Below are 27,881 nucleotides of genomic sequence, written 5' to 3' on the forward strand. Positions count from 1 at the left end.
ATCACTCAATGCTCATGTTGTAGAGATCAAGGCGGGTAAAGCTTCAGGTGTGTTCTTATACCAATGCACGGAATCGTCCATCTTGTGACAGGCAATCGTAATCGTAGGCATGGTAGGCGAACAATTCGCTGTCAAAAAGCGCACCGTCTCCACCCCCCACCAATGCGAAACTTTTGGTACCCCTTGCCTACTTTTCCTCAATATGCACCCACCCTACTGGAGGCACTCTGGTAGAGATATTCATACCACTTCCGGTTATTTGAAGAATTTCAAAGATTATTAAATATTTTTTCATTTAACTCAAAAACAACACATCAGAAATGTGTTAAAAAGAAAGTCCCGATTTGGCCTTTATAAAACAAGCAAAAAAAAGCTTGGATCAAACTTTTTTGTTTGTGTTTTTTTGGAGATATAGCAATCGGAACTCTATCCAAGCAACTTAAACAGTACATTTAGAAAAAGCTTTATTAGCGTTTTCAGAACTACATATCTGGAAACCACTGCATTGCTTAAATTTTTTATGACCATAATAGAAAAGTTATAAAACAAGCTACACATAAAATGCCAAAATAAAATCATAATAAAACTTTCAAAAGCCGCTTGGCTTAATCTGTGTCACTTGGGATTGCATGTTTATAAGCGTTGAATAACGAAATCCAAAAGTATAGTTTTATCAAATTATTTTCAAATTCGTCAATTTTGTCTTAAAAAGAACATTCAAAAAATTCTTAATTGTCCAACTCCAAGATCGGACTAGATCATTTAGCAGTTTCAAAACTTGCTTGTGTACCTTATTCAATTAAGCAAAAATTGTACATTTTGCTAGTTGTGTCGTATTAATTAAAGCTTTCGTATGGGGCCCTCCTGTTTTGAAAGTTGCCCTTCTCATTCCTCCTTTTAAAAGTGGGAGAGTTCTTCAATGAATAATCTCTTAAGGTCTCTTCACACTTCAGGTGGAAATGAACATGAAAAAACTTATTTCATCAACAATTAGAAAAGGCGACATAAATAGATTTTGTAACACGGAGGAATCGATGGGGATTAGTTGAATGACGGATTTCAAACCGGTCTCAGTGTTTGAATCTCTTATAAATGTTTTGAATTTATTTCCCTAAATATTTGCCACGGTAATTCTATAATATTAAGGGAAAAGGCAAAAAACAAGAAAGTTATAAACTCTAAGACCATTGCGCACAATGTTTTAACGCCGAAATGTTTCGCTCTTTTGAGCGGTTGACCAAATAATACTTTTCATTTTCACCTGGAGTGTAAACCGATCTTTAATATAAAAACTTAGGTTTCAAATATTATGAAAATGAAGCTCGCCATGTAAGTTAATATGGTGATTTTTTGTCACTCATTTGATTATGTCATAATAATAAAAAATAATGAAAATAACTAAAAAAAAATTAAACTTGTGACGCATAATTTTGTATAGAACCCATGTTAGCGACGTGGAAGGGGTTTAGAAATACAATGAATAATCTGTTTATGTAAATGCTTGTTTTTGTTTCGAATTAGATAAATAAAAAAATCCTTGAAACGAATTAAATCCAAAAATCAACCTTAGAATTATATGCACATCATATTTTATGAAATTCTTTTGAAAATTGTTCAATTTGTTTTGAATTTTATAATTATTTTACATAAATGCCCCTCGATTCAAAAAATAGAGGAGCATTTTTTCGAAAATTCTTCAAGTATTGTTAAGACTTCCTTTTTTCCATTTTTGATTAACATTACTTTAGAATTGGTCGAGGCATGATGATTTTTTTTTTATTGAATTTGTGTGGGAGCGCCCTGTTTGAAAAAAAGAATGATTTTTTTTTTAACACAAATTATCCTGTTTCGTCAAAACGGCTTGAGTTTGAAATACTGAAGATCACTTGAAATTTTTTCGTTATGTATTGTATTTTGTATTTAACATTGATTTTGTATGGACCACTCATATTGAAAGTGGGAGAAGTCATTCAGTAAAATAAATCACCGTTTCATGTCAAATCACACCTGTTTCCAAAATTCGATTAACACTGTATGAATTTTAATGGATCTCGATCACATTGGTCACCCTAATTGCAGTGTATAAGGGATCTTTCTTCAATTGTTTACCATAATTTGAATCCTAAATATAGCCAGACCCCGTTCGTTTTTGGCATCACGCCCGAACATTTTGTGTTATCAAAATCGAATGTTGGCAAAATCGAATTGTTGTATTCAACGTAATTCTTAGTTAATTTTGTATAATTTTATCATGTTTCTGATGCATTAAACACTTTTATTGTTTTGTTTACAATTTTTGTTCTTTTGTCATATTTGCTTTTTTGTCATACCTACTTCATATTTTTTTTGCTATTTTTTTGTCATTTTAGTCTTTGGTTTGTATTTTTTTTTAATTTTATGAAATTTTCATCTTTTTGTCATTTTTGAGTAGTTTATAAATTTTTTTATACATTTTCTTTTTGCTGTTGTATTTTTCACCATAAGTAAACGTAAAATCATATTTTTGGTATTTGTCTAAATTATATTGTTCCAATTATAGCGCAAACTATAAGGTAATGCAGTTTATGAAAACCGTTCCAAAAACTGTTGCCAAAAACAAACGGGGTTTGTATTTGTAAAGTTTTGGAGGGAAAAATTGTAAGGTTGATTGAAAATGGAAAAACTGCCCTTTTTAAGTCTTGTTGCTAACAAGATAACAAGGCACTTTTCGGTTGCCTGGCTTCATGTTGAACAGGAAAGACAGTTAAAATTTGGAATCATGCCGCGTGACTTCAGTAACGTTGTTCAAAATCGATGGGCTTTTCCTGTCCCGGGTTTTCCATGTTACAATACGTGTGTAAATTTCTTCGTGCGTCAATGCTAGTCTAGCATTATCGCCAAAAGATTATGCCTCTTGAAGTTTGCAAAATTTTAAAACGCCGTTTTCTCTTGCGTGGAAGCCATTTTGTCAACGGAAAACCTAGCACCGAAAAGCTTTTTATTCTACACAGAGGCAGCAAAAAAAAAAGCGGTTTAAAATAGCTTTGATATCTTTGGATTTATGCTTTATAGAAGTTAAGCACATTTTGATCGTTCCACATTTTATTCGTTTAGTTTCTACATTACTTTATCAAGAAGAGAAAAAAAATCAGTACGCTTTTGGGAGCTTCAAACATTATTCTGAAATGACGAATAAGCCAATAAAAACCATTCATTATCATAACGTGTTTCGATATTTAGGAAAAAAAAACAATCGTGAGATGTATCGTTTATCGAGAATTGTATTTAAATTTTGTTAAAAAAAAGAATTCTAGTTAGGAATTTAGTTTGTATTATAATATCAATGAAGTGACTGTAATTTTAAACTTAATTTTTGATACAGGTCTAGCCAATAGTTGTAAGCTAGAAACTAAAATATATATATAAAAATAAATCTTCACTAGGCCGGAAAAAGTTATTAAAGGGTAGATATAAGTACCTGAATAAGTGTGAAAAAGATATTGAATAACGTTATGTAACGAAGCCATCTGGAATGCAAATGTTTTTTTTTTTCGTGTAGCGTTTTCGTTTGAACGTATTCGTAGGGGTTTTATTTCAAAACCAGGTATCGAAGCAAGCGTTGTCGTTTTGACTGAATTCAACTACTAGCTTCCTGTTTCACGCCAATCGATCTACTATCATATAAATTTAGCTCGAAAAGAGACACACAATCAAAATCACATACACAGGCACACCATGTAACTAATATTGTTGTAAATTTTCCATTTCCAATAGTGCGTGACCGTTCAACGATTTGACAGTTTCGATGACGTTGATGTTCCAGCAGCTCACCTATGAAATGTTTCCGTTACTTATTTATGTTACTGATTATTTTTTTCAATGGCATGCTCTTATTAATCATTGATATAAGATTTTTAAAATGAAACCTTTTTATACACCCATACTTTCAACACAAACAAACGCATAGATTAGAACAGAAATTAGAACACGCTTTAACACCCACAGTCACTCACAAACACAAACGTACACCCAAAAAATATCCATTCATATTCAATTGAACCCAACTGGCGGTCTCTATCGTGAAAAAAACCATCGGAATTTTGCCGCATAGAAAGTAAACAAAATCAGACGCAAGTGTTATAGATACGATAATTTTATGGAAATTTGCCCATTTAGTTTGTACCGTGAAGTGGTGGTTGAACCAGAGGAAAAAACGGAAAACGGACCCCCAGGAGGCAAAATCGTCGTCGGACTGACTGCCGAATGTCAGTGAACAAACACCAAGCGTTGCCTGAAGTTAATAAGCTCCGTCGAAAATCGACGACCCATCCACTTTTGCATGATAGACACGCATATTTTTAGGGAGAAAAGAAAAATCAAATGAAAAGCCTGGCGTGACTTAGAAACTTCTCCAGGGAATAAAAGAGTAAAAATATAAAGTGATGCTTTTGTTGTTCACCAAGTACGCCAATTAAAAGACAAAAAATCTCCAACGTTTACGTTTGACGAATTTCTCAAAAACCCAAACCTTTTTTCTAGATTCTAACAGACTTGCGAAACATCAAAAGCATAAACAATTTTATGAATATATGAAAATAACAAAAATTGGAAATATGGAGAAAAAAACCGAATTTTGACTTCAAACTCCGACTTCGAATAACAACTACAAATTTCGACTTCGAATCCGAATATGAGTTATAACTCTGAACTCCAACTTCGAATTCTGTCTCTGAATTCCGACTCTGAATTCTGAATCTGAATTCCGACTCTCAACTCCGACTTCGAATTTCGACACTGTATTTCGACTACGAGCTCCAACTTCGATTTACGACTCCGACTGATGACTTTGAATTGAGGATTTCGAACTTGAGGATTTGCAACTCCTAATTTCGACTTTGAATCCGATTCTAAATCCCGTCTTTGAATTTCAACTCTGAATTCTAAATCTGAATTCTAAATCTGAATTCCGACTCTGAATTCCGACTCTGAATTACGACTCTGAATTCCGACTCTAAATTCCGACTCTGAATTCCGATTCTGAATTCTGACTCAGAATTCCAACTCCGAACTCTTATTTCAAACTCAAAATTTCGACTTCGAATCCGACTTGGAATTCCGATTCTTAATTCTTTCTCTGAATTCAAACTTTGAATTCCGTCTCTTTATTCTTTCTCTGAATTCCAACTATGAATTCGGACTGTAAACTCAGAATTTGAATTCCTATTCTGAATTCCGACTATCTGTTCTGACTCTGAATTCCGACTATGAATTTCAACTCTGAATAACGACTTTGAATTCCAAATCTGAAATAGACTTTAAATTCTGGCTTAGAATTTCAAATCTGAGCTTTGATTCTGAACTCCGACTGAGAACTACGTGTGAAAAAAAAGAAATATGGAATTTCCTTCAAACATTTTGTTACTTACGAGACGTCAATAAAATATTTGAAACTTGCATCAACCTTTTTATTTGTTACAAAAAATCTTATCAACATCTCGATCAACATTGTCATCCGCCGAACATAACTACAACAATCAACAGCAATGACTCAAGTTTCTTTTCTTTTCTCTTCCACCGATTTCTTCGCTTCGCAATCGATTCCAATAACCACAATAAAAAAAAACAAATCTGTAAACGAAAATACAAATCTGCACACGCACACAAAAATGCGAACCACACCAAATGCTGACGTTTCGCTTTGACACTTTGCAAAACCGTCAATGTGTCTAACCCGAATCCGTGTTTTGTAAACAAACGCGAAAAAAACGAAATGAAATGCGCCTTTCATTTGTTGACAAATTTCTGTAAAAAAATGCACTGAAACAAACGCATCAACAAATTTGTACAAAATGTCGATAACCAAAACCAAAAACAAAACAAGATGGCCCCGCCGTTGTTCGCGTCAACATTTTTGTAAGAAGTATCTCAAAAATCGATGACGTGACTATGGTAAGTTTGAGCAAAAGTTCACCTACTATCCAAAACAACAACAAAAAAAAAGAACCCGTCTTTTACTAGAACTTTAAAGTCAGGCATACTTTTCGAAAGATCCCGTTTTGTTCCATCACTAGAGCCAACTTTTGTTTTGTACTCTAAACAATAAACAAAAAACCCAACTACACAGAGTGAAAAATAACCAGAACAAAGTAGGCGTGCCATTAGCGCAGAACAGAGCTGTATTGTGACAAGCCGCTGATAACAGTTTTAGTGCAATAGAGCTTCGTTGATCTCTTTCCTCACCTTTGAAAATCACCTACATTTGAGTTGAAATTTGAAAGTAAAAATTGTAGGATTTCGTTTGAAAAATCTTTGTTTTTCTTGTACCAAAAAAACAACATGGCGCACGGCAACAGCAAAACAAAAGCGCGAAAGGCAACAATCATTCGATAACAAAAAGTGCTGGTCGCTTCCTAACACACACAACTACACGTGTGCGAGTTTTGTTTCTTTCTCTCTTGTACCTCTTACCTCTTGTTTGACATTTCATTTGTACTATTTTTCTCGGAGCACCATCAACACCGTTTTCAGAGCTGTAACAAACAATGGAAATCCGTTTGAACCCACCACGCAGTCAACGATTAGCTTCAACTGAACTGTCACAACTTTGACGTGTAGAGTATTAGTGATGTTTTCTTTCTTACGTTTTGAATCTTATCAGTGACTGTCAGACTTACTTAACGTCAGGTTGAACGAGTGATTGCAAAAGTAAACAAACAATTGCCACGCCATCTAGCGAAAACAAAAAGAAAACAAGACAATGGTCACTGCATTTTTGATGCGTTGCGTAGCAATAACTAAGTAAACAATAACAACAACAACAACAACAACAACAATAGAAACAGATCAATTTGACATTCTCGTTGTTCAAAGAAATGGTTTCGAACAGACCAGTAGTGTTGCCAGGTGTCAAATCGAGCTGACGTGATTTTGTTACGCGTTTGAATGTTGTTAAATCATTTTGCTCTATCTCTCTCTCTTGCTCTAACAATCTGTTTTGCTTTCGAGGTTTATTTTCTATTGAATTTTAAATGATAGCAATGCTTTCGAATTATAACGTGTTTTGATCCACTGTGTTTGTACATTTTTTATTTCATTCAGTCGTCTTTCTTTCAGGAATGTAAAGTCTCATGAATAATCACTTCTCTCTCTTGAAAGCGTCATAGCTCAGTTTTGGAGAAAACCGTTAAGAAAAGAACATTCAGTGAACTAATCGTTGGCTGTGACTTTACGAATAACCTGTAACTGGTCTGTAATATATTTTCACGCAGTTTCTACACTCTCGAATCGTTTTGGGAAGTTATTATCCGAAAATCGGACTAAAACGAATTGAACGTGTAATTATTAACTATTCGGGTTCAGAGGATCGACTAGCTCTCACTCACACACCCGTGCAGTAGTGTTTCTCAATAGTTTCCTATAGTCCAGCCTTTTCACTTTTATATCTAATTTTCACTCAGTTCCGTTTTCCGAATCCGTTTCGTACGTCCTGTTTATATTGTTTCACTTTTCAAGGTTCCTACTGTTTCACGTTTTTTCCAATAAAAAAAATTGATATCATTCCTTTATAATGAATTTTCTTCTTACTTTACTGTGAATGTGTTTGATGTTATGCCAACTTTTTTGAAAGATCAAAGTGTCTTTTCTTCTTCATGAATTGTGTCATTTTGTATCCGTCCAAACTTCTTTTAGTTCTTGAAAACTGTAATATTAAATGTGACTAGAATTGCTTCTCATTTGGTTTTTTTATTACTTCTTCAATACTTTTCCTTGAATGTACTTTATTTTGATCTAGAATTTTTTTTTTTATCAAAGTGGTAAAGCGCTTCAGTGTTCATCTTGAAGCAAATTGGCGATGTACGCCGTTTAGTCCGAAAAGCAGAAGCACGAACTACACTTAGTCAGAAAACTGTGAAAGATTTCGCTTAAACTTTGCCGTATCGTTTTCTGCTTTGAATGTGAATGAGTAAAACTATCCTTAACTTATTAACACTTAACATTAAGATTGACTTGAGAAACTCAAATTAAAAAAAAAATACAAACAAAAAATAAGCCAAATCACCTCCACACACTCACAGAAAACACAAATGGGTGTAGTAATGGTGTAGCAGGCGCTGAAATCCGAACCAGTAGCCATTGTTTTTCAACATTCGATCACTCACACAAACACAGCCCAAACACATTGCAAAATGAAACACACAAGTACACGGAACGAGATAGACTTCGTCAACTTCCGAACGATTAAACTGTAAAACATACCATCTACAGATGCAATCCTTTGGTTCACTGAATGTTTTTATCTATATTGTAGTAGAGAAGTGGTTATTTTGTAAACTGTTTTTGTCTTTGTCTCTCTCGCTCTCTCTTTTTGTTTTTGTTCTTAGCAGAACTTTCTTTTGTTTTCCTTCTATCGATGAATGTTCGTAAATGAAAACTTTTTTTTTACTGATACATGTTTATATTTTCTCAATAACAATGGTTCTCTGACTTTGTATTAGTTTAACTCTCTCTGTGGGTAAAAGTACTTCTTTCTCATTGACGTTGTTTCACTTCTGAGTATATTGTAAAACCGTGTCATCATCAAAGGTTCCCCGCTAACGGCTCATGAGAAGCTGTTTTATACCGAAAAGAAATGCTATTTTAGGAACGTTGAAGCAGAATGACAGATCTCGCATCTACCAAGAATCAAATAGATATCACAAACCAATCCGAAAATATTCATCATTGCATCGATTCATGAAAGATCATTCCATTAACCTGAACATAGTAGTTTCGAAACTGAAAATTCTAGAATCATTGACTATTATTTTGACCATTAATCTTGGTTTATTTTATCAAGTTTTCGAGATTCAGTTTTATAATGCTCCTGTAACAGAAACTTTCAGTTAAAATTTTGTTCAAAGAAATTCCGACGATACAAATTTGTTGAATGACAGTTGAAAATGATTCATGATTCAGCTCATGATGTTTCATGAGGTTTTCAGTAATATATAGCTTTGAAAAGAAAAGCGAAAGCTGCCAGCTTGGATGTCTAGATGGCGTCTGATAGCGAAAAACGACTTCTTCTAATCTAGTTCTTCCACCCAATATCCATATCATGGAAATTTCATGTGATTTTCAGTGATTAAAATCATTTTTATGTTCAGTGGAGGCCGCCATCTTGGATTTCACGATGACGTCAGATAGCGAAATTTGACTTCTTCTAGTTTAGCTATTTCTCTCAATACTCATATTTTAGGGGTTTCATTTGATTTCTAATGATTTTCAGCATTTCAGAGTTCAGCAGAAGCCGCCATCTTGGATTTCAAATTTGCGTCAGATATCGAAATTCAACTTGTACTTGTTGAGCCCTTTTGATTAATACCCATATTGTGGGGGTTTCAGAATTTTAGACATTTTTAGCAATTTTCAAGTTTATCGGAAGCCGCCATCTTGTAATTCAAGATGGCGTCGGACAACGAAATTCGACTTCTACTCGTTTAGCCTCTTCACCAATGACCCATATTGTGGATGATTCATTAGATTTTCAGTAATTTTCAACTTTGAAATAAAAAGCGGAAGCCGCCATCTTGGATTAATGATGGCGGCAAGCAACAATTTTTTTCCTAGAGGTATTCATACCACTTCCGGTAATTTGAAGTTTTTCGAAGATTTTTATTTATATTTTTTATTTTAACTCAAAACCAACACACAAAATTTATCAAAATGTGTAAAAAAGGGAATCTAATTCAAATACGTGTAATCTAACCTGAGTGTGTCCTGATTAGACATCTTGATCAAGAAACGTCGCTAATACCGTATTTTTTTCACCTGGAGGCAAACCAGAGGCAACCTAGGTTCGCTCTAACTGCTGTCATCGTGCTCATTTATTGCTCTAGAGGCAACCTAGGTTCGCTCGAAAAACGGACGGAGTCGCCCTGAGAAGAAAGTCAGTTTTGCGAGAAGTTCACCAATACTCTCAACGTTGTTGTCAAAACATTAAACAGCTGTTTTTGGCTGAAAGCAAAACAGTTGAAATAATGAAAGGGGAAAATGATTATTGCCGCGATTTTGAACCTCTCAGCCAAGCAAAATCGTACTATCTGCTGTCCAGTGCAATCCGGACACGAATAAAGGCAATCCGGATGTGAAAAACCGAGTGAAGAAATCCAGAACGGAGAACAAAATGATAGCTGCATGTAAACATTGCGCTCGTTCTCACGCACATCTACGTATGGAATAACTTGAAACTCGAAAGTCGTTTTTGTATTCGGACGGTTTCAGAGCCAAATCCGGAATAAAAAAAAATACGCCATAAGTTTTATGATGAATTTATAATCAAGAACATGCAAAAGAAAGCTTGGAGCAAACTTCTAAGTTTTATTGTAGTTTTAACAGAGTATCCATAACTCTTACAAATCAACTAAACCAGTATGTTTAGTAAAAGCTTTACTACACCCAAAATAATCTGCGCGTAGCGGCTACTTGAAAAACTACATGATTTTTATCCAAGTGATTTTCACGTAGATGCTACGAAATCAATATGTAAACCCGCTCCTATAGGACTAGGTGCTTTATGAATGTTGTAGGTGACTTTTACGTGAATTTTGAGTGTGATCAACGCGATGTGTTTATGAAAACTACCGAAAATATTTTTGGTATGGAAATGAAATTTGGGTCGATTTTGTAAATTGTTTTCCTTTTTATTTTCTTTTATTTTTATGAATAAATATAAATAAATTAATAAAATAAAAGAAAATAAAACTTATTTCCATAAATTCGCAAAAAATGTATCATCTGCCAGAGGCGTTGAGAGGCAAAATAGAACGGGTTTCGGTAATTTCCTTGGAGCTGGAGCATCTGCGACACCTCTGAAATTTTCCGGGCTGGAATCGTCTAATCGATGGCTGCCGCTTTCCAGAGTATTCGACAGCCAGCGACGAAAATACCACATCCGTATGTTTTCCCTTGAAATCGGTGGAACTTCTAGGAGTTTTCTCCGAAGCTGAAAACAACACAATCCACAACTTAAGTAAAATAGAATTTTTTAAGGGGGAATAGATACACTCACCTCCACGAAATCGACGCTCGGATTTGTGTTTCTCGAGCTTGGGTTAATACTCGTCCTCCAACGCTGAATGTTCTTCAGCTGCAGGATCCTTTGCCACATTGTGAAGGAAAAAAACAAGTTATCCAACAGACAGCAATTCCTTTTCCAACAAGAATTTACTACCACATGCTTGAGAAAAGCAGAAAAAAAAGAATTTTAATCCATCCACTTGGACTTTACGTGGAATTCATGTGTCATTTATATGGGAGTACAGTAACTACTACAAAGCACTTGTAGAATCGATGTGCATCAAAAGCACTGTTTACGTGAAAAATCCCGTACATTTAATTTGTAAATTATTTTGGGTGTAGCTTTTTCAAAACTACCTGAAAGCAAATGGTCGAAGCCAGAATATAGACATTTTCATAACTATGATAAAACCGTCATAAAACGAGCTGCACAAAAAATGCCATAATAAAACCATAATAAATCTTCCTGATGCTAGTTGGCTTAATCTGTGTTACTTGGGAAGCGACAATCTTTGAGATATGTCGCAATCTGAGGTCACAACAAAGTCAAACAAAGGTCACGTGATAAACAACGTGATAAAAAAGGTCACGTATGTATGTTGAAAAAAAAAACTTAAACACGTCAAAACTGCTTCGTCTGCGGATGCCTTCGAAGCCAATCGTTTGAGACCCACGTAAATGTCTGTTCAGGGGTTAGGTTACCGTATCATGTGATTGAGCCCAAGGTGATCCAAACAGTTGGCGAGCAAGCGCTTTTCGCGATCAGTCCCTCGATTCTGCTAAAGTTGTGAATCCATCTAGACCAAAGAGCCCTAGACCGTCTTGAATCCATTGCTGGTAGCTTGCAGATTCGATGTTGTCGTCACGTTCTTTCCATTGGCATAAATGGTGTACCCTCACTCCTTAAAGTTCGAACTGCAAAGAAGTTTTCCTATGATAAAGTGGACAATCATTTTCGTGCTAACATTTAAGGCTTCTGGTGTATATCAGTTTGCAAGTCAGTTGCTTTCTGAGCCGGATAAGTTTTTCAATGAATATCCGCCAACTGCAGCGTTGGTATAAAGTCGCGAATGCCATAAAGATGGTAAAACAACTATAATCGAAACAAAAAAAAATCGTGCTAACATGCTTCACTCACAGAAGATTCTCCTCTCAATATACAGGGTGACAAAAAAGTCCGGTCACACCGAAAAATCTCAATATTTCAAAGAATAAGATGAAAATCAGAATCTGACTTTCATAGCTTTATTCAGAAACTCATCAAGATATTTCACAGACGATATCTCGGAATTACACCACCTTTCTCTGATCGAACCAGCTTAAGACTTCTCGGAAAGTCGTCGCAAGCGGCGCGCACGTCCGGTTCGGTCTTTTTCAACCTTGGAGATCTCACAGTCTTTGGTCGTCCAGATCGTGTCTTGTCCTTGGTGCCTCTGGTCTCTAGGTATCGATTTATGGACTTTCCGGTTGATTACGAGCGGTTTTAGGTGTTTGAATATGTTGAATATGTGTCCGGGTTTGTAGTACAAACTTTGTACCCTCTCACATATTTAGCGATAACAGATGCTCTTAACTCTGCCACTCACAACTTAATGTACACAAACTGCACAGAAATGAAACTCTGCCACTGTGAGCAGCAAAGTTAGCACTTTCATCTGACATATAGATGGCACCAGAGAGATGCAACGTAAAGGCTACAGGCGACCCAAAAAAAAGTGTGACAGGACTTTTTGTCACCCTGTACATATACTCTACAAACTATTCTTTTAGCGACTTCATGTCTGAACTCTTCTTTGGTGAATCAAAGTGAAGATTTAAGGACGAAGACGTTGTCCTACATTAGCTTAGATGACTATCCCAGCTTTGAGAATCACTCTACTTGAAATGTATTTCCGTATTACCTACATCTAGAAAACCCTTATTCCCTACAATTTCTACTGTCGAGAAGATCTTTTTAATCCAAGGGCTTCACTTTTAAGGAACAGCACTACTTGGATACTCTCCGTCGACGAAGTCGATGAACGCGACGTACTCCCAAAAACAACTCTCATCTATGAAGCTTCGATCATGTTATCAGACGCAATCGACTTAGATGATCCTCAAAAAGGGACTTAACCCACACCGTCTGCTGTGGTCTGCTTCTGAATTACTTCTTCGTAGATCAACCATAATCCAGACTTACTCATCACTCGGTCCATGGCAACAATTCTACAATTTATCGGATACCCCACATGCGTCAGATCCCGCACCTCTCGGTCGTTTCGCTTCTACTCGTCTCGTTCCTACCAGATTCGTAGCGAACACCTGTTTTGCAGAACAGTCGCCTGGCATTCTCGCAACATGTCCTGCCCTGTGTATCCAGCCAACGTTCATCCCATTCTGGATACTGAGTTCACCGTAGAGTCGCGCGAGCTCGTGGTTCATCCTTATCCTATATACTACGTTGGCCTTATATACATCCTTAGCCTATATACTAAGATGGTCGCTCGAATACTCCGAGTGTACGCAGGTCTTCCTTGAGCAACACAAATGTCTCGTATCCGTAGAGAACAACCGATCTAATGAGCGTCATTTACAGGTTACACTTTGTGCGAGGGCTAAGTATGCAAGACTTCCGCTGATGTCACCAGTGAGCCGAGATAGACAAAGTCTTCAACTATCTCCAGCTTTTCGCCGTCGATCGTGACTTTGTTATTAAAGGCAAGCGGGTTCGGTCGGTCTCTCAGGCCAGCATATACTTCGCCTTGGACGTACTAATCATTAGCCCAATCCTTGATGCCGACTATGTCATCAGCAAAGCAGATAAGTTGACTGGATCTGTTGAAAATTGTAACCCGCATTTCGGTCGTCGAATAACACCTTCTAGTGCCACGTTGAACATCAGGCAGGATAGACCATCGTCTTGTTGAAGCCATCTGCGTGAATCGAATGAACTCGACAATTTACCCGAAAACCGCACACAGCACTGTGTGCCATCCGTCGCCTTGATCAGTCTGGTCAGCTTCCCGGAGAAGTCGTTCTTGACCATGATTTTCCACAGCTCGTCAAGATCGGTTGTGTCGTATGCGGCTTTGAAGTCGATGGTACGTAGGGACTTGGTATTCACGGCATTTTTGGAGGATTTGCCTCAATGCGAAGATCTAGTTCACTGTAGACCATACTCCAATGAAGCCACGAATCTGTTTGCTTGTGGCGTTAGGCGGCGAAGGAGGATTCGGGACAGCATTTTGTAGGCTGCATTTTGTACAGTGATCGCTTGGTAGTTCTCACAGCCAATTTGTCGTCCTTATAGTAGATGATGTCCACCTTTTGATAACCTCACGATTATCCGTCAGAATGCCCCCACCCTTATCCCGGCACATTTCGGCTTGCGGCACGAAGCCTTTGCGGGTTGTGATGGGTTTCTGAAAGAACTTTAGTGTTTCTTGGGAACGATGCAGCTGCTCCAGCTTCTCGAGCGTCTCCTTCTCCAGGCGGCGCTTTTTCTCCTGGAAAATTTGTTGCTTCTTCCACTGCCTCTTCCGCTGTCGGTGTTTTTCCACGTTTTGACGAATGCTCCTTTGTAATACCGCCGCCCGCGTAGCGTTCTTTTTGTCCGTGTTCGTTCCACATGCCCGATGACGTTCTTCGCAACGCTGTTGATGGCTGTTTTGGAGGTATCCGAAAATTCCTCGAGAGGGGCTTCGTCAAGCTCGTCTTCGGCGCTGCTTAAAGCGATTGCCCGTAGCTGCGAACTCAGGTAGCTTCAGTTGCACGATGTTTAACCAAGACGGGCGTCGGTTCACAACGGAGAGTTTTGGGCGCATCTTCACCATCACCAGATATTGGTCTAACTTGATGCTTGCCCCTGGACAGGATCTGACGTCGCTGATGTCCGAGAAGTGCCGGCTGTCTACCGAAACGTGGTCAATCTGTGATTGCGTTTTTTACGGTGATGTCCAAGTGTACTACGTACTACGTACGGTAATTTGTTTGGAAGCGGCGAAATATATTAAATAGTCTAAGGCCTTAAATATAACCTACCGGAATACCACCCACACCTGGAGTTTTCTTCGGTTGGAGAAATTTCGGCGGATTCGTACTGCAGGTCGTATAGACTCTCTCCCACTTAAAAACTTCGAAACAGTCGTTCTGGTTAAACTTTGTTTACCTGGATAATACCATCGTTTACATGGCCGCTCACTTGCTCTCGAATGATAACTCGAAGGTGACTCACTCACCTTCGAAGTCAAGCCCGTACTACAGAAAGTGCCAACCCCTAGGATTGGTAATTAACTCCTATTCCTCGGCTCACGCGTTGGAATCCCCGGCAATAGTCAGTTGGTCCTCAGCTGTTAGCTTGTCTAAATTTCTGCCACGAACGATCACTCCCCTACTGAGGGCACATAACTGTATCATCTCGCCGAGGACCTCAGCTACCATGGGCTACACTAGTAGTTCCAAAACGACGCTTCAACTCGAGGATCACCGGGATGTTTTCGGCCCATTCTTCTCACGTTGTCGTCCCGGTCGGTGTGAAACCCGACATATGTCTCTAGCTTTAACAACAGCTAGTGGTTATATACAAAACAAGCTCATACCGTTAGCGATAGCAATCGCTAGCACAATTGACTCTTCCATTATCTAGCTGTTGATGAGCCTGGTATAAGGTACACTTTGGGAGGAATAAACCCATTGGGCTTAAAATCCCGGAAAAAAATAAGGTACACTACTGGGGCTCTACATTCGAAAAGCTTTTGCTCAGTCTGCAGCTGTCGGATGTCAGCCTATGTTCTGACGTGCCCAGATGGCTCACCATCGTCTTGTTCAAAACTGCAATTCATCATAGATAATGGACTGGCATTCGACCGACTATTATGAAGACGGGTCGTGGTCGGTGCCACTAATGAATGAACTCAAGTTATAGTTAATTTTGTGTGTAAATATTAGGCAACATTTTAACGGATTCATCTCTCCCATCTTCCCCAAGATTACGTGTTACTTACTGGCTTTCACAACTTTACGATGAGCGAACAGGAACCTTTTCTTCCCTCAATGTTTTCCTTCGCCTTGTCGGCTGATCAGCAATGCTTCTGGACGCCTGGTAAGTGCGGATGATGACCGCGAACCACCAGAACTTTGCCTCTGGTGCGATGAACTTACGCGGCCTGAAGCGACCAAAATTCAGTGCTATTCCATTGGGATTTTCGCCACTGGTGCGGCGATCGGATGCGTTTGGATTCGAGCCCTGAACCACTGAGATTTTTCGCGAATGATGCGGCGATCGGATGTCTTGGATTCGGCGGCTGTCCCACCGGGATTTTCGCCACTGATGCGGCCGGCGATCAGATGCAGACGAATTCGGCACCGGATCATCAGAATTTTGCCACTGCTTCGGCGATCGGATGCCTCGGATTCGGCGGCTGTCCCCGGGATTTTTCGCCACTGATGTGGCGATGGAATTAGGTCCGATTCAGCGGCTGTTTCACCGGATGTTCGCCACTGGTGCAGTGATCGGATTCGGCGGCTATTCCACCGGATATTCGCCATTGGTGCGGTGATCTGACGCACTACGATTCGGTGGCGGTTCCACCGCCCAGCTAACATGAAATCGTAATAGAAATGATAATCCAAATCGAATATTGAGACATTTTCAATAATTATCGTAAACACGTTGGTATTGAGTGATTTTCTATCATTCATTTACGACAAGCTTTGCCCAACAAAAATTGAATCGGATAGCAGTTTAGTCAATTCGTAAATATGCCTCCAAAATGTTGAGAATATGCTCATTCGACATTTACGATTTGAGTGAACTGATTTACGATAAATGGGCGGTCCTTCAATTGACACTCTCTCCGGTCTCTTCCTTTGACCGGTTCGTAAAAAGAAAATCTCATCTATAGAGCTTTAGCGTAGACCATATCAAGTGATGAGTTGGCATCGTGGTAAGATACCGGTCTGCGAACTCGGAGGACTGGAGTTCAAATCTCGGTCGAGGACATTTTTTTCGTTTATTTTGCTTTTTGTTGGAAAATCGAATCGTTGGAATCTTGTCATTGTAGATATATCGCCTCCACTTTTGTAGCTATATGCTATTTTGGTAAGTTTAATACAATCTTTTAATCTGGTATATTTGCTTGAATAATTCTGTTGTTTCTGCGTTATACCTTCATAAATGTTTGCTGGGCGGGTGTTCCTCACTGGTGCGGCGATCGGATGCGGTCGGATTCGGCGGCTGTTCCACCGGATGTTTGCCACTGGGTAGTGATACGCAGTCTGAGGAATCCAGCGACGAATTCGCTTAGAAAAAGTGAAATAAGGGGAACAAGGCCGCCTGCGCAAAAGCCCGTATTACTACTGCGACCACTCCTGCAGATCCTGGCCCGGGAATCGAGTTTCCAAAACTGGGCTGCCTCCTAAATTCGGCTTACTGTTCGACAGCTGGATTTCATGCCAAGTATACACGTGGCGTGGCCGGCATTTTTTTCAATGCCAATTTGCAAGAGGATGGTTATCAGTATTACATACCTCCCAGTTATGTGCTTTAAACAGGACTTTGGACGATTCCTCCTCGGTGAAACAAAAAAAAAACGGTTTCAACGTGCACTTCTTTTCAATGCCACGATCTTGTGTGGCGACCGACCACCCGATTTTTCACTGGAAACGAAAGTGACGTTTTGGCGGTTTTGCACGCTCAGTATAGTTTACTCATTTGTTCAGCACGCTCAGTATCATATCCTCATTTTTGCGTTTATTCCTTATACACGCTTACGCTGCTTAACATGGGGTTGGGTTTTTGGATGAGTCTTGTTGCCAAACGTTCCAATTTTGAGACTCATGAAATAAAAATAAATTTAAACTCAACACGAATTTTATAGGTCCAGGCATAACTTTCTCTAGATTGTTCGGAGCTGATGTACCCTGAATCCTCAATCTTGGTATAAAAGACTTCAATGAGATCTACTCGCATTTTTTCAAGTTTGTGAATTCTACTGTCACTTTGTTATTTACCATGATCAAGATTCGATCTTATTAGCTCTGGCATAGGAAAGTCCACGCAAGCCAGTATGCTACGGTAGCTGTCCAGCAACGAATTTTCTGTTAAACTTTTTAAATTGAAATTCTGAACTTTTTCTTTCTCTGTCAAATCAGTATCAAGAAATCCAATCATAATCCAATTTCTCAAGTTCACTCAAACCTCTTTCTTCAACAGATCTCTGAACAAAATCTCTGAACAGCTCTGATATTGATAGCTAAATTCCAGTGTCCCTGGTGTCTTTCCTTTTCCCTATTGAGAGAATTAACGTCCTTGGGATTCATCTAAACTATTTTCCCCAAATGATTTAGTTCTACAGTGATATAGGTAGCATGTTCCCAGGAATATCAATGTTATTGAGTTTAGGACTCTCTTGTTGTTTTCGTTAATTAAAAATCATTTTCAACTGTCATTCCAGAATAATTTATCACAACATACGCAGTCATTTCGAATGCGATTTGAATAAAAACTTGAGTAGAACATAATTTGAATTTATTTAAGTTTCAGCCTTAACACTCTTGATCATCTTCAATATAATTTCAATCTCTCATCTCTTCCTTCAAACATACAGAATAAATCAATTATCGATCGAACCTTGTTTACTACCAACACATCTAATCCGTTTTCTATTCTTTTAAACATGCGTTGTTTTTTTCTTTGTGGTTAAAAACATTCTACCTTCTACCTGAATAATCGCTGTTGTGTATGTGGTGCCACACTCTTACCAAAACCAAAAAAAAAAAACAAAATTATAAATCGTGCCAATGAAAACAAAAAACCAATTCTAGACGATAAGGCCACACAAGTGTACGTCAACATGTTCCTTAGGTCAATCTCGAAAATCGACGATTACAAAATGGTGAGTTTGTGTGAATATCAGCTAAGCGTTACTGAACAAAAATCAACTTTTTTGAAAAAAAAAAAAAACAATAACAAACCATACTGTCAATGTTCCACTTTGCTGTCTGTCGTCGTCAGGTCATGAGGATACTACTGTGTCTGACATTCTGATATCGACTCTAGTCGATGTGCCACACTTCTCTCTGCTAATGAGCTTTTTAAAAACATAAAGGATAAATGAAACAGCTCACCTGATTCCGATGAGAGAGAATACCTTCTCTCTCTTCTTTTTAATTTTGTTGAAATCACACACATTTCTTTCTTCTTCCTTCATCCGTCGTCATGTTTCATTCCCGCCATCTCACCGAAATCCGAAACTGTTTTGTTGATTTTCTCATCCTCATTGTCCCAACTACTTTACTGAATCATCTCTGTGTGAGATTTCCTTCAAACCTTCAAAATCTTCGGTGCCAAACACTGAAACGCCGAAGATTGACCGGAACCAAACGGCGTTCCACTCATCTAACAAAAAAAACTTTCACAACCAGTAAGCTGCGACCAAACGTATCAGAACCAAACGTGTGGCCTACTGGGATCTGAACTTTCACTAACATTTATCCCAAACTATGAACGTAGCCTGCTTTTGGTCACACCAGTTCCACACTAGCTTGAACAATCTTTCTGTTCTGGCAGATCAAACCCACTTTTTTTCACAATCCGACAACACATCTCCTTGTTTCCTTTTCTTTCTCACTGTTTCGTATCTCTCGTTGATTTTATTTCCGAACTGTTAACTTCCCCGAAAACCTTTAAAAAATAAATCCTACAAATCCTTTACCACCTAGTATAAAAACAAACTTTTTAACTTTTACATTTGCTTATTTCCAGTACTTAAAACAAAAAATAACTTTCTGTTTGTTTACTATTTTCTACCAACTTTTTAACTTATTTTTCCAGTTTTAACTCAACGAAACATTAATTTAACCTTGTTAACTTATTCTTCGTATGACAACAAATCTTTAATCAACCATAACCAAACAATATTATAAACAAAAGTGTGTGTTATCGTTCATCTACTTCCCATTTCCGATCGTATCTTTTTTCCATCCAATAAACTTACCGAACATCAAACAATGGTCGATATTAGTCATCAGAAACAATTGGTTTCAAAACGTAAATTCAATACAATGTCGAAAATCGTTTGAATGCCGCTCATTGTTTGTGTTTCATGCGCTTTTGTTTACTCGTACTGTTTCGTCACCATTCATTTACCACAATCACGAAGCCCCACTCATATCTCAATACTCATCTATTGTTTTATCTTCATCGCCGTCGTCGTACTCGTCCTCGTCTTCGTATTCGTCGTTGTCTGAACTAAGTCACCTTTATAACCGAACGATTTTGTAATTTTGGCAATTGTTGCAGACATTCTTCATTTTTTTTTTTCGAAGAATGTTAACTTGAATTTTGTCTCCATGTAAATATACTCTGATTAAGCAAACTTAGAGGTTTTTATTTCTATTATAATTTGTGATGTAGCTGAAGCAGAACGACTCAACTTTAACGCAGGTATCGGGTTGGCTTCGGGTTTTTATTGTATCATTTCTTTTATTTCCATTCGAAATTCTCTCACTAAGTATTCACCGGCTAATGTCTTGCGTCGTTATTGTGTCTAACCACCACACAACAACTGTCTATTACCGTCTTGTACTCTCTCTATGTGTGTGTTAAAGCGTGTTACAAGCCTACTTCGACGAAGCAGAATAGCTCCGGCTCAAGCCGCCACCTTGTCTATATAATCATTCCTCTGTACAGTGAAGTGGCATTTGTAAAAAGAAATCTACTAACAGCCTCGTGGTTTGTGGAAACCTGTACAAAGTTGTAATTATTTATAAAATTATCTGTAAATCGCTGAACGTACCTCCATTAAAGAAAAGTTATGCAATAACAGAATAACGTGATTAAATATCTACTCCTAAAAAACAGAAGAATTGGACTAACCTTCATGAGTTAAATGAATTTAAAAAAAACTTCAATTCTTATCTGATTTTCAGGTGCAAACAAAAATTTCGTAAAATTGTTTTTTAGAATATTTATACAGTCAAAAGTTTGAATTTATAAGTTCAAAGACGTGCTCGTTTTGATATTTTTTACCCTTTACCTTCTAAAACTTTACGAACGGATGATTTAGTTTAGATTTAGAAAAAAATAACTTATTCGTATTCGTATTCCTGGTTCAAAATGTTGGTTTAGACCCAAATTCAGACCCAACACTGAGAGCACCTGTACCCGTGGTCCAAACAGCCGGTTTAGACCCAAATTTCGACCAAAGCAACCGCACTGGTGGTCCATTATACCGGTTTTAACTCAACTTTTTTAGAAATGGTATAAGAAGTGGTCCAAAACTGATGAGACTTGGACCCAATTTGACTAGGTTCTGAATTAACGAAGTGGGGTTGTTTAAATTCCACCCAAGAATAGACCATGGATGCAGATCCTCTGAGCACCTATGTTTTATATCAGTTCTGAAACTGGCGTAAGAACACTTGTATCCGTGGTTCAAACAGCCAGTTTAGACCGAAATCCGACAAGAGCAACCGCATCCGTGGTCTATTGTACCAGTTTCAATTCTATTTTTTTGGAACCGGTATAAGATCACCTGTATCCGTGGGCTATTCGTGAGTCCAATTTACACAAGAATGAGACCAACAAAATTATATTCAATCCTGTAAAAAAACTGGCAACACCAGTAGTGTTCCAACAACTGTCAAACGGCTTAGAACTGCGTCAGATTGGGTCTAAATCACATCAGTTTTGGATCAATCCTTATACCGGTTCTAAAAAATGTTAAGATGAAACTGGTATAATAGAACACGGATGCAGTAGCGTTCGTCAGAATATGGGTCTGAACCGGCTGTTTGGACCATGGATGGAGGTGCTCTGAGCACCTGTGTTTTTTTTTTGTTTTATATCAGTTCAAGCAACCGCATCCGACATTGACAGTCAATGGAACACGAGTGGGATTGCCAGTTTTGCCACTGGATTGGATCTTATTCCGTTGGTACAATTCTTGGAATAATTAGACCCAAGCATAGACCACGGATACAGATGCTCTAAGAATTGATCCAAAGAAGGTGCGACTTGGACCAAACGGCATCTGGTTTCTATCCGTTTGACAGCTGGAAAGATTTTTTTTTTCATATAAGTGCCACTCATTTGTTTAGATCACCAGTGAGGTTGTCAGGGATTTCCTCGGTTTTGATCTAATTTCAGTGGCCCTGCTTTTGTATAAATTAGACTCAAGAAAGACAAGGAATACAGTTTAAAGCAACTGCTAAATTCACCGAACATAAAGTCTGATCCATTTAATATTGGAACACAAACAATTGCGTGTAGTTCAGTCATTTATTAACGAATTCAAAATTTGTTTTTCATACAAATGTAGCATTTTCTTTACTCTTTCATGAAAAAAATTAAAAAAATTGTTCATTGCTGTTTCGAAGAAATTCTCGTACTTTTCCCGTAATACGGCACATTAGGCGGCGCACACCCTTTTCGTCCACCGTTTTGGCGATTTGATTCCACCAGTTCTTCATTTGAGTCATGTTCCTAACAAGTTTTCCCTTTGCCTTAAGCCTCCGCTTCGTGATTGCCCAGTATTTCTCTATCGGCCGGAACTGGGGGCAGTTTGGGGGGTTGAGGTCCTTCGGTATTACGCTGACCCCGTTCGTTGCGTACCATTCCATAACCGTTTTGCTGTAATGGCAGCTTGCGAGGTCCGGCCAAAACATTACTGGACGGTCGTGGGCACGAATAAACGGCAGAATCCGTTTCTGTAGGCACTCTTTTTTGTAGACTTCTGATGTCATTGTCTTGTCAGTGAGAAAGACTTTGGTTTTCTGTCCACAACTGCATATCCCCTGCCAAATCATGTACTTGCCGGCGAATTTATCCGCAAACACGAACTTAAATTTTGCAGGTACATCCCCCCGAGCCGTCGCCAAATAAAATTTTTGACCTCGGATTTGCCCAAAGTCCGCCTTCACGTAGGTCTCATCGTCCATCAGAATACATCCGTCGAACTTGGTCAGCACTTGGTCGTACAGCTTTCGAGCACGGATTCTGGCCACATTGTTCTGCTTCAGCGTCCGATTTGGATGTTTGCTGGCTCGGAATGACCTTATTCCTTCCCGGAGACGAATTCGTCGCACCGTACTGTGAGCGGCCTGGAACTTATTGGCCAAATCGCGGTCTGAAAGATTGGGGTTCCTCTTGACGGCCTTGATGACTTTCTCACGCAGTTTCCGGTCGACAGTTCCACTCCGACGCTTCGAATGCGGCTTCCGAGCCGTCGTCAATGTTTCCTTGTACTGCTTGATAACACGCCATACGGTATTTCTGGGCATTTTAAGCTGTTTAGCTAGCTTCGATGCCGACAACAATGGATTTTCAAGAAAACTGTGCACAATTTTATCTCTCCGTTCGGCTTCCATGGCGGTTGTTTACAAAATGCTATCGTTTGGTGTTATGACATAAATACATGGTGAAAGGTAATGAATTTCCCGACACGTGGGTGAAAAAAGTTTCCAAATCCGTCCACTAGGAGCGCCACAATGAGCAAAAGAATTTGTTCCAAAATTAAATGAAGCAGACTTTAGAAAGTGAAAACTTCTAACAGTTTTCAAAGTTACAGTTGAATGTATCTCCGAACTACCAATAGTATTTAAAGTAATGTATGCAACTTTTACCGAAACGCCTGTAATGTTTACTCATGAAAGTGTAATTTCGGTAAGTTCTGCTGACTAATCGGAAGTTTTCATCGAAATAATTTACGAATGATACTTTGTAAATGATATGAATGATATTAATTTTGTAAACAACTACGGGTAGTTTTTTTTTGAAAACTTTAAAAATGAGGTAATTGTACCGAACAGCTGGTAATATCATCGTATTGTCTACACAGTAAACGAAAATTACCGAGTTCGGTAATTTTTTACCGAAATCCTAATATGTGTAAATCGTTAAACTGTTCGGTAATTTTTTCGGTAAAAAATAAACGAACATCGGTAAATCGATTCTTCATTTACCGATGATCATTTATTTTTTACCGAAAAAATTACCGAACAGTTTAACGATTTACACATGTTAGGATTTCCGTAAAAAAATTACCGAACTCGGTAATTTTCGTTTACTGTGTACACAGCCAATCTACTCGATTTTGTCCCCCTGGCTTTCCAGCAAAATTCCCAGCAATTTTGATTGCTGGGAAATCCAGCAAACTAAATTACTGGAAATACAGCAATATCAGGTGCTGGAAACCAGATATCGCAATTGCTGTAAATCAGCGATTTTTTTTTCATTAAAAAAAAACAGAAATATTTTGGATTCTTAATTAGATTTTAAATTTAAACCCCCATGGTAGTCTTATTAATAAAAAGAAATTTGCTAGTTAATTTTTCTCGAGCGACATTGATTTAAATTTTTAAAACAAAATTAAATATTATCTGCCAGTGGGTTGGCCGCTTTTCGCCAAGTATTGGAAATAATGCTCCATCTGAAAAAAAAAATTATTAGTTTCTTAGCGAAATACTACTTCTCTTCGAAAAAATACACCTTCAGTTTAAACGCTTCATCGCTGGAATGTGAAGTCAAATACTATGCGCACAATGAAAAATAATGAGCAAAAACAAAAACAAATTCGAGTTTGACAGATCAAGAGCTGGAAAAATCAGCCAGACGGAGAATGTTTGCTGGTTTTCATCAAAAATTTGAATTGCTGAACCTTTCCAGAATTTTTTTTTGCTGGAAATCGAGGTAAAATTTTACTGTGAATCGATGTTTGAGTAGGTTGCGAAACCGAACACCTTACAGTTTCCTTTCAACTATTTTAACGAAAGTAGAAGATGTAGATTTTTGACAAAAACAAATCTATGGAACAAATACGTCACAAAACTCAATTAGATTTTTTAAATAAAAATTACATCGGTTAATTATCGGGAAACTGCAAGCACGGTAGTTTATTTCACCAAATAGTTATTTACCGAACTTTCAGTTTGTTTGCCAGCACACCCAAAGAATGGGTTGCAAAATTTCAATGCCGCTCGGCGCTAACTTTATGCCAAAAATGCGCTGAAACATGAACCAAAGATTATATGATTGGGAAAGCATTACTGAGATAGAGACTCGAGCTCCCAAGCAAAATAATGTATGACTACTACATTAAAGCGAAACCTGTGGCGAAACTATAAAATACTTTATGAGATTTTCATCCTATTGGGTCATTCATCTCAGAAACAACAAAAAAATTCCGTCGAGTAGTAAGAACCGAACGCACAACAACTTTTACCTTAACCTCGCCAATCGGACAGCTTAACCAGTGTACCACCTTAACCAGATGGTAAATGAGTGTTAATTATCATAGTCCTTTTCCCAAGCAACCAAAAGTCCCATATCTACTTAAACGCGTGTCTGCGAAGTTCGAATTTCGCTGAACAAAGGTTCCAAATGCGAATGCGAACATTAAAGTTCCAAAAAGTTCCTCGAATAGCCATTTTTGTGACATGTGAATTGCATCCCTTCACTATAAAATTTACAAATTGAGTCTCAAATAGCCTTTCATGGACTTCAAGTTCCAAAAAGTCCCTCAAATAGCCTTTTTGTGACATGTCAATCACTTCCATTCAGTATAAAAGTTACAAATTGGGTCTCAAATAGCCTTCCATGGACTTCAAGTTCCAAAACGTTCCTCAAAAGCCTTTTTTTTGACATGTCAATCATTTCAATTCAGTATAAAAGTTACAAATTGGGTCTCAAATAGTCTTCCATGGACTTCAAGTTTCAAAACGTTCCTCAAATAGCTTTTATGTGACATTAGACTGAGTCGATTTGGGGTCATTTTGAAATTTCTCAAACCATGGGGCCTTAAAAGCTTTGTATTGGTCCAAAACTCATCCATGATTTTTTGCAAAATTTTTAAGTAACGTTTTCATGAGTAAATTTTAATTTTTAGGTTTGTATGGGACAATTGAATATTTTGTTCTGAAAAATCAACATCACTTTTGTTACGTCTGTGGAACCGAGCCAGCTTATGGTTTTTGTGCCAATTTATAAAACTCCTAAAGAAAATTTTCCGCTGAACAACTTTGTCGAAGACTGTAACTTAGTATCTTATTAGGAAAAAAAAAGCTATTAGCTGTTTAACAGGGGTATGTCTTTTCGCACTGATAAACAATAAATTTAATTGACATCCCTGCAGCGTGCCTAGCGAGGTATTGCGTGACTACTTTCCATGGAACACTTCACGAGGCTCAAGCAGTGATGTCAAATGAATTTATTGTTAATCAATGCGAAAAGACATACCCCTGTTAAACAGCTGATAGCTTTTTTTCCTAATAAGATACTAAGTTACGGTCTTCGACAAAGTTGTTCAGCGGAAAATTTCCTTTAGGAATTTTATAAATAGGCATAAAAACCATAAACTGGCTCGGTTCCACAGACGTAACAAAAGTGATGTTGATTTTTCAGTATAAAATATTCAATTTTCCCATACAAACCCAAAAGTTCAAATTTACTTATGTAAACGTTACTTAAAAATTTTGCAAAAAATCATGGATAAGTTTTGGATCAATACGAAGCTTTTTAGACCCCAGGGTTTGAGAAATTCCAAAATGACCCCAAATCGACTCAGTCTAATGTGACATGTCAAGCGTATCTCTTCAGTACAAAAGTTACAAATTGGGTCTCAAATAGCTTTCCATGGACTTCAAGTTAAAAAACGTTCCTCAAATAGCCTTTTTGTGACATTCAATCATTTCAATTCAGTATGAAAGTTAGGATCTCAAATAGCCTTCCACGGACTTCAAGTTCCAAAAAGTTCCTCAAACAGCCTTTTTGTGACATGTCGATCATCTCCATTCAGTATAAAAGTTACAAATTGGGTCTCAAATAGCCTTCCATGGACTTCAGGTTCCAAAAAGTTCCTCAAATAGCCTGGCGTCTTCGCTGCTGGCCGCTGGCTGCCCTTGTAGGTATTCTAGGGAAGCTTTTTACCACTCCGAGTTTTAGCTGCTAGTAAGACAACATCTAGGCGTGACCTCGTGGCAGCGTGTTTGGCTATCAACTCGAAGGGTCGCGGTTCAAATCTGGTAGCAAGTCTAATATTTTTCATTAGGTTGTTTGACTGCTTGAGTAAGCAAATAAATAAAATGTGTTTCAGAACTGGAGTAAGTGCCGGCATGTATCAAACAATGTCAAAAACAAAGCTATTAAATCAAATGAATTGAGGTGATGCGAGGATGAAAGATGTGTGCCGTGAAACCGGCAGCACCACATGGACTGAAGTAAGAGAGGAGAGAATAGATTTTTGTTTTTTGTTTTGCTGATGAAACGATGACTTGTGAACTGAGAAGACCGTTGAAATCTGTAATGGAACTTCAAAGTTTCAATCAGAACTTAAATTTTGGGCTGAATAAAACGAACTTTAGCACATTGATTATGCTGATTAAGCTGTGTTTGACCTTTTTAACGAGACTTTTGTTTGCTTGGGCTGTCACACCCAATCTAAAAAACGAACAGCGGTGGCGTGTAGTGTTTTTTTTTCGTTAAAGTTGGTCTTCAATTTGATACCCCAAAACATGTATTTAAGAATGTCTTTTTTCCTATGATTAATGGAAGGTCGATATGGAACAAGAAGCAAAGCATGACAAACATGTTGAAATGCAATGAATCGTAGAAATTCCGAGTTTGAATCCAGTTTCTGCTTAAATGCGGTGAAATAGTGGGTAAAAGGGGGATAGAAAGAAATAGGTTCCATGGGGAAGGAAAAAACAAAATCAAATCTTCCTTCCTTTTTATTTATTTTATTTTTTGCTTGCAGTCATTTTTTGACATTTTTCAAAAGGTGTTGTTCAAAAGTGGGGGCAAGCCGTATAACTGCCGAAATACACGCCAAAAGTTGCTTTTGAGCAGTCCTTAAGTCGAATATAGAGCT

At 38.0% G+C, this 27,881-nt stretch overlaps 1 protein-coding gene across 4 annotated transcripts in view; it reads left to right on the forward strand.

The window, feature by feature from the left end:
• LOC129755577 (glutamate-gated chloride channel) overlaps positions 1-27,881 on the forward strand; it is a 339,466-nt gene that overhangs the window by 147,970 nt on the left and 163,615 nt on the right. For all 4 annotated transcript variants that reach the window (XM_055752139.1, XM_055752141.1, XM_055752138.1 and 1 more), the window contains exon 5: positions 18,841-18,911. In XM_055752139.1, coding sequence (XP_055608114.1) covers positions 18,841-18,911 — 71 coding nt within the window. The remainder of the gene's footprint in view (positions 1-18,840; positions 18,912-27,881) is intronic.

This window comes from Uranotaenia lowii, chromosome 3, assembly GCF_029784155.1.
Source record: "Uranotaenia lowii strain MFRU-FL chromosome 3, ASM2978415v1, whole genome shotgun sequence".
NCBI lineage: Eukaryota > Metazoa > Arthropoda > Insecta > Diptera > Culicidae > Uranotaenia > Uranotaenia lowii.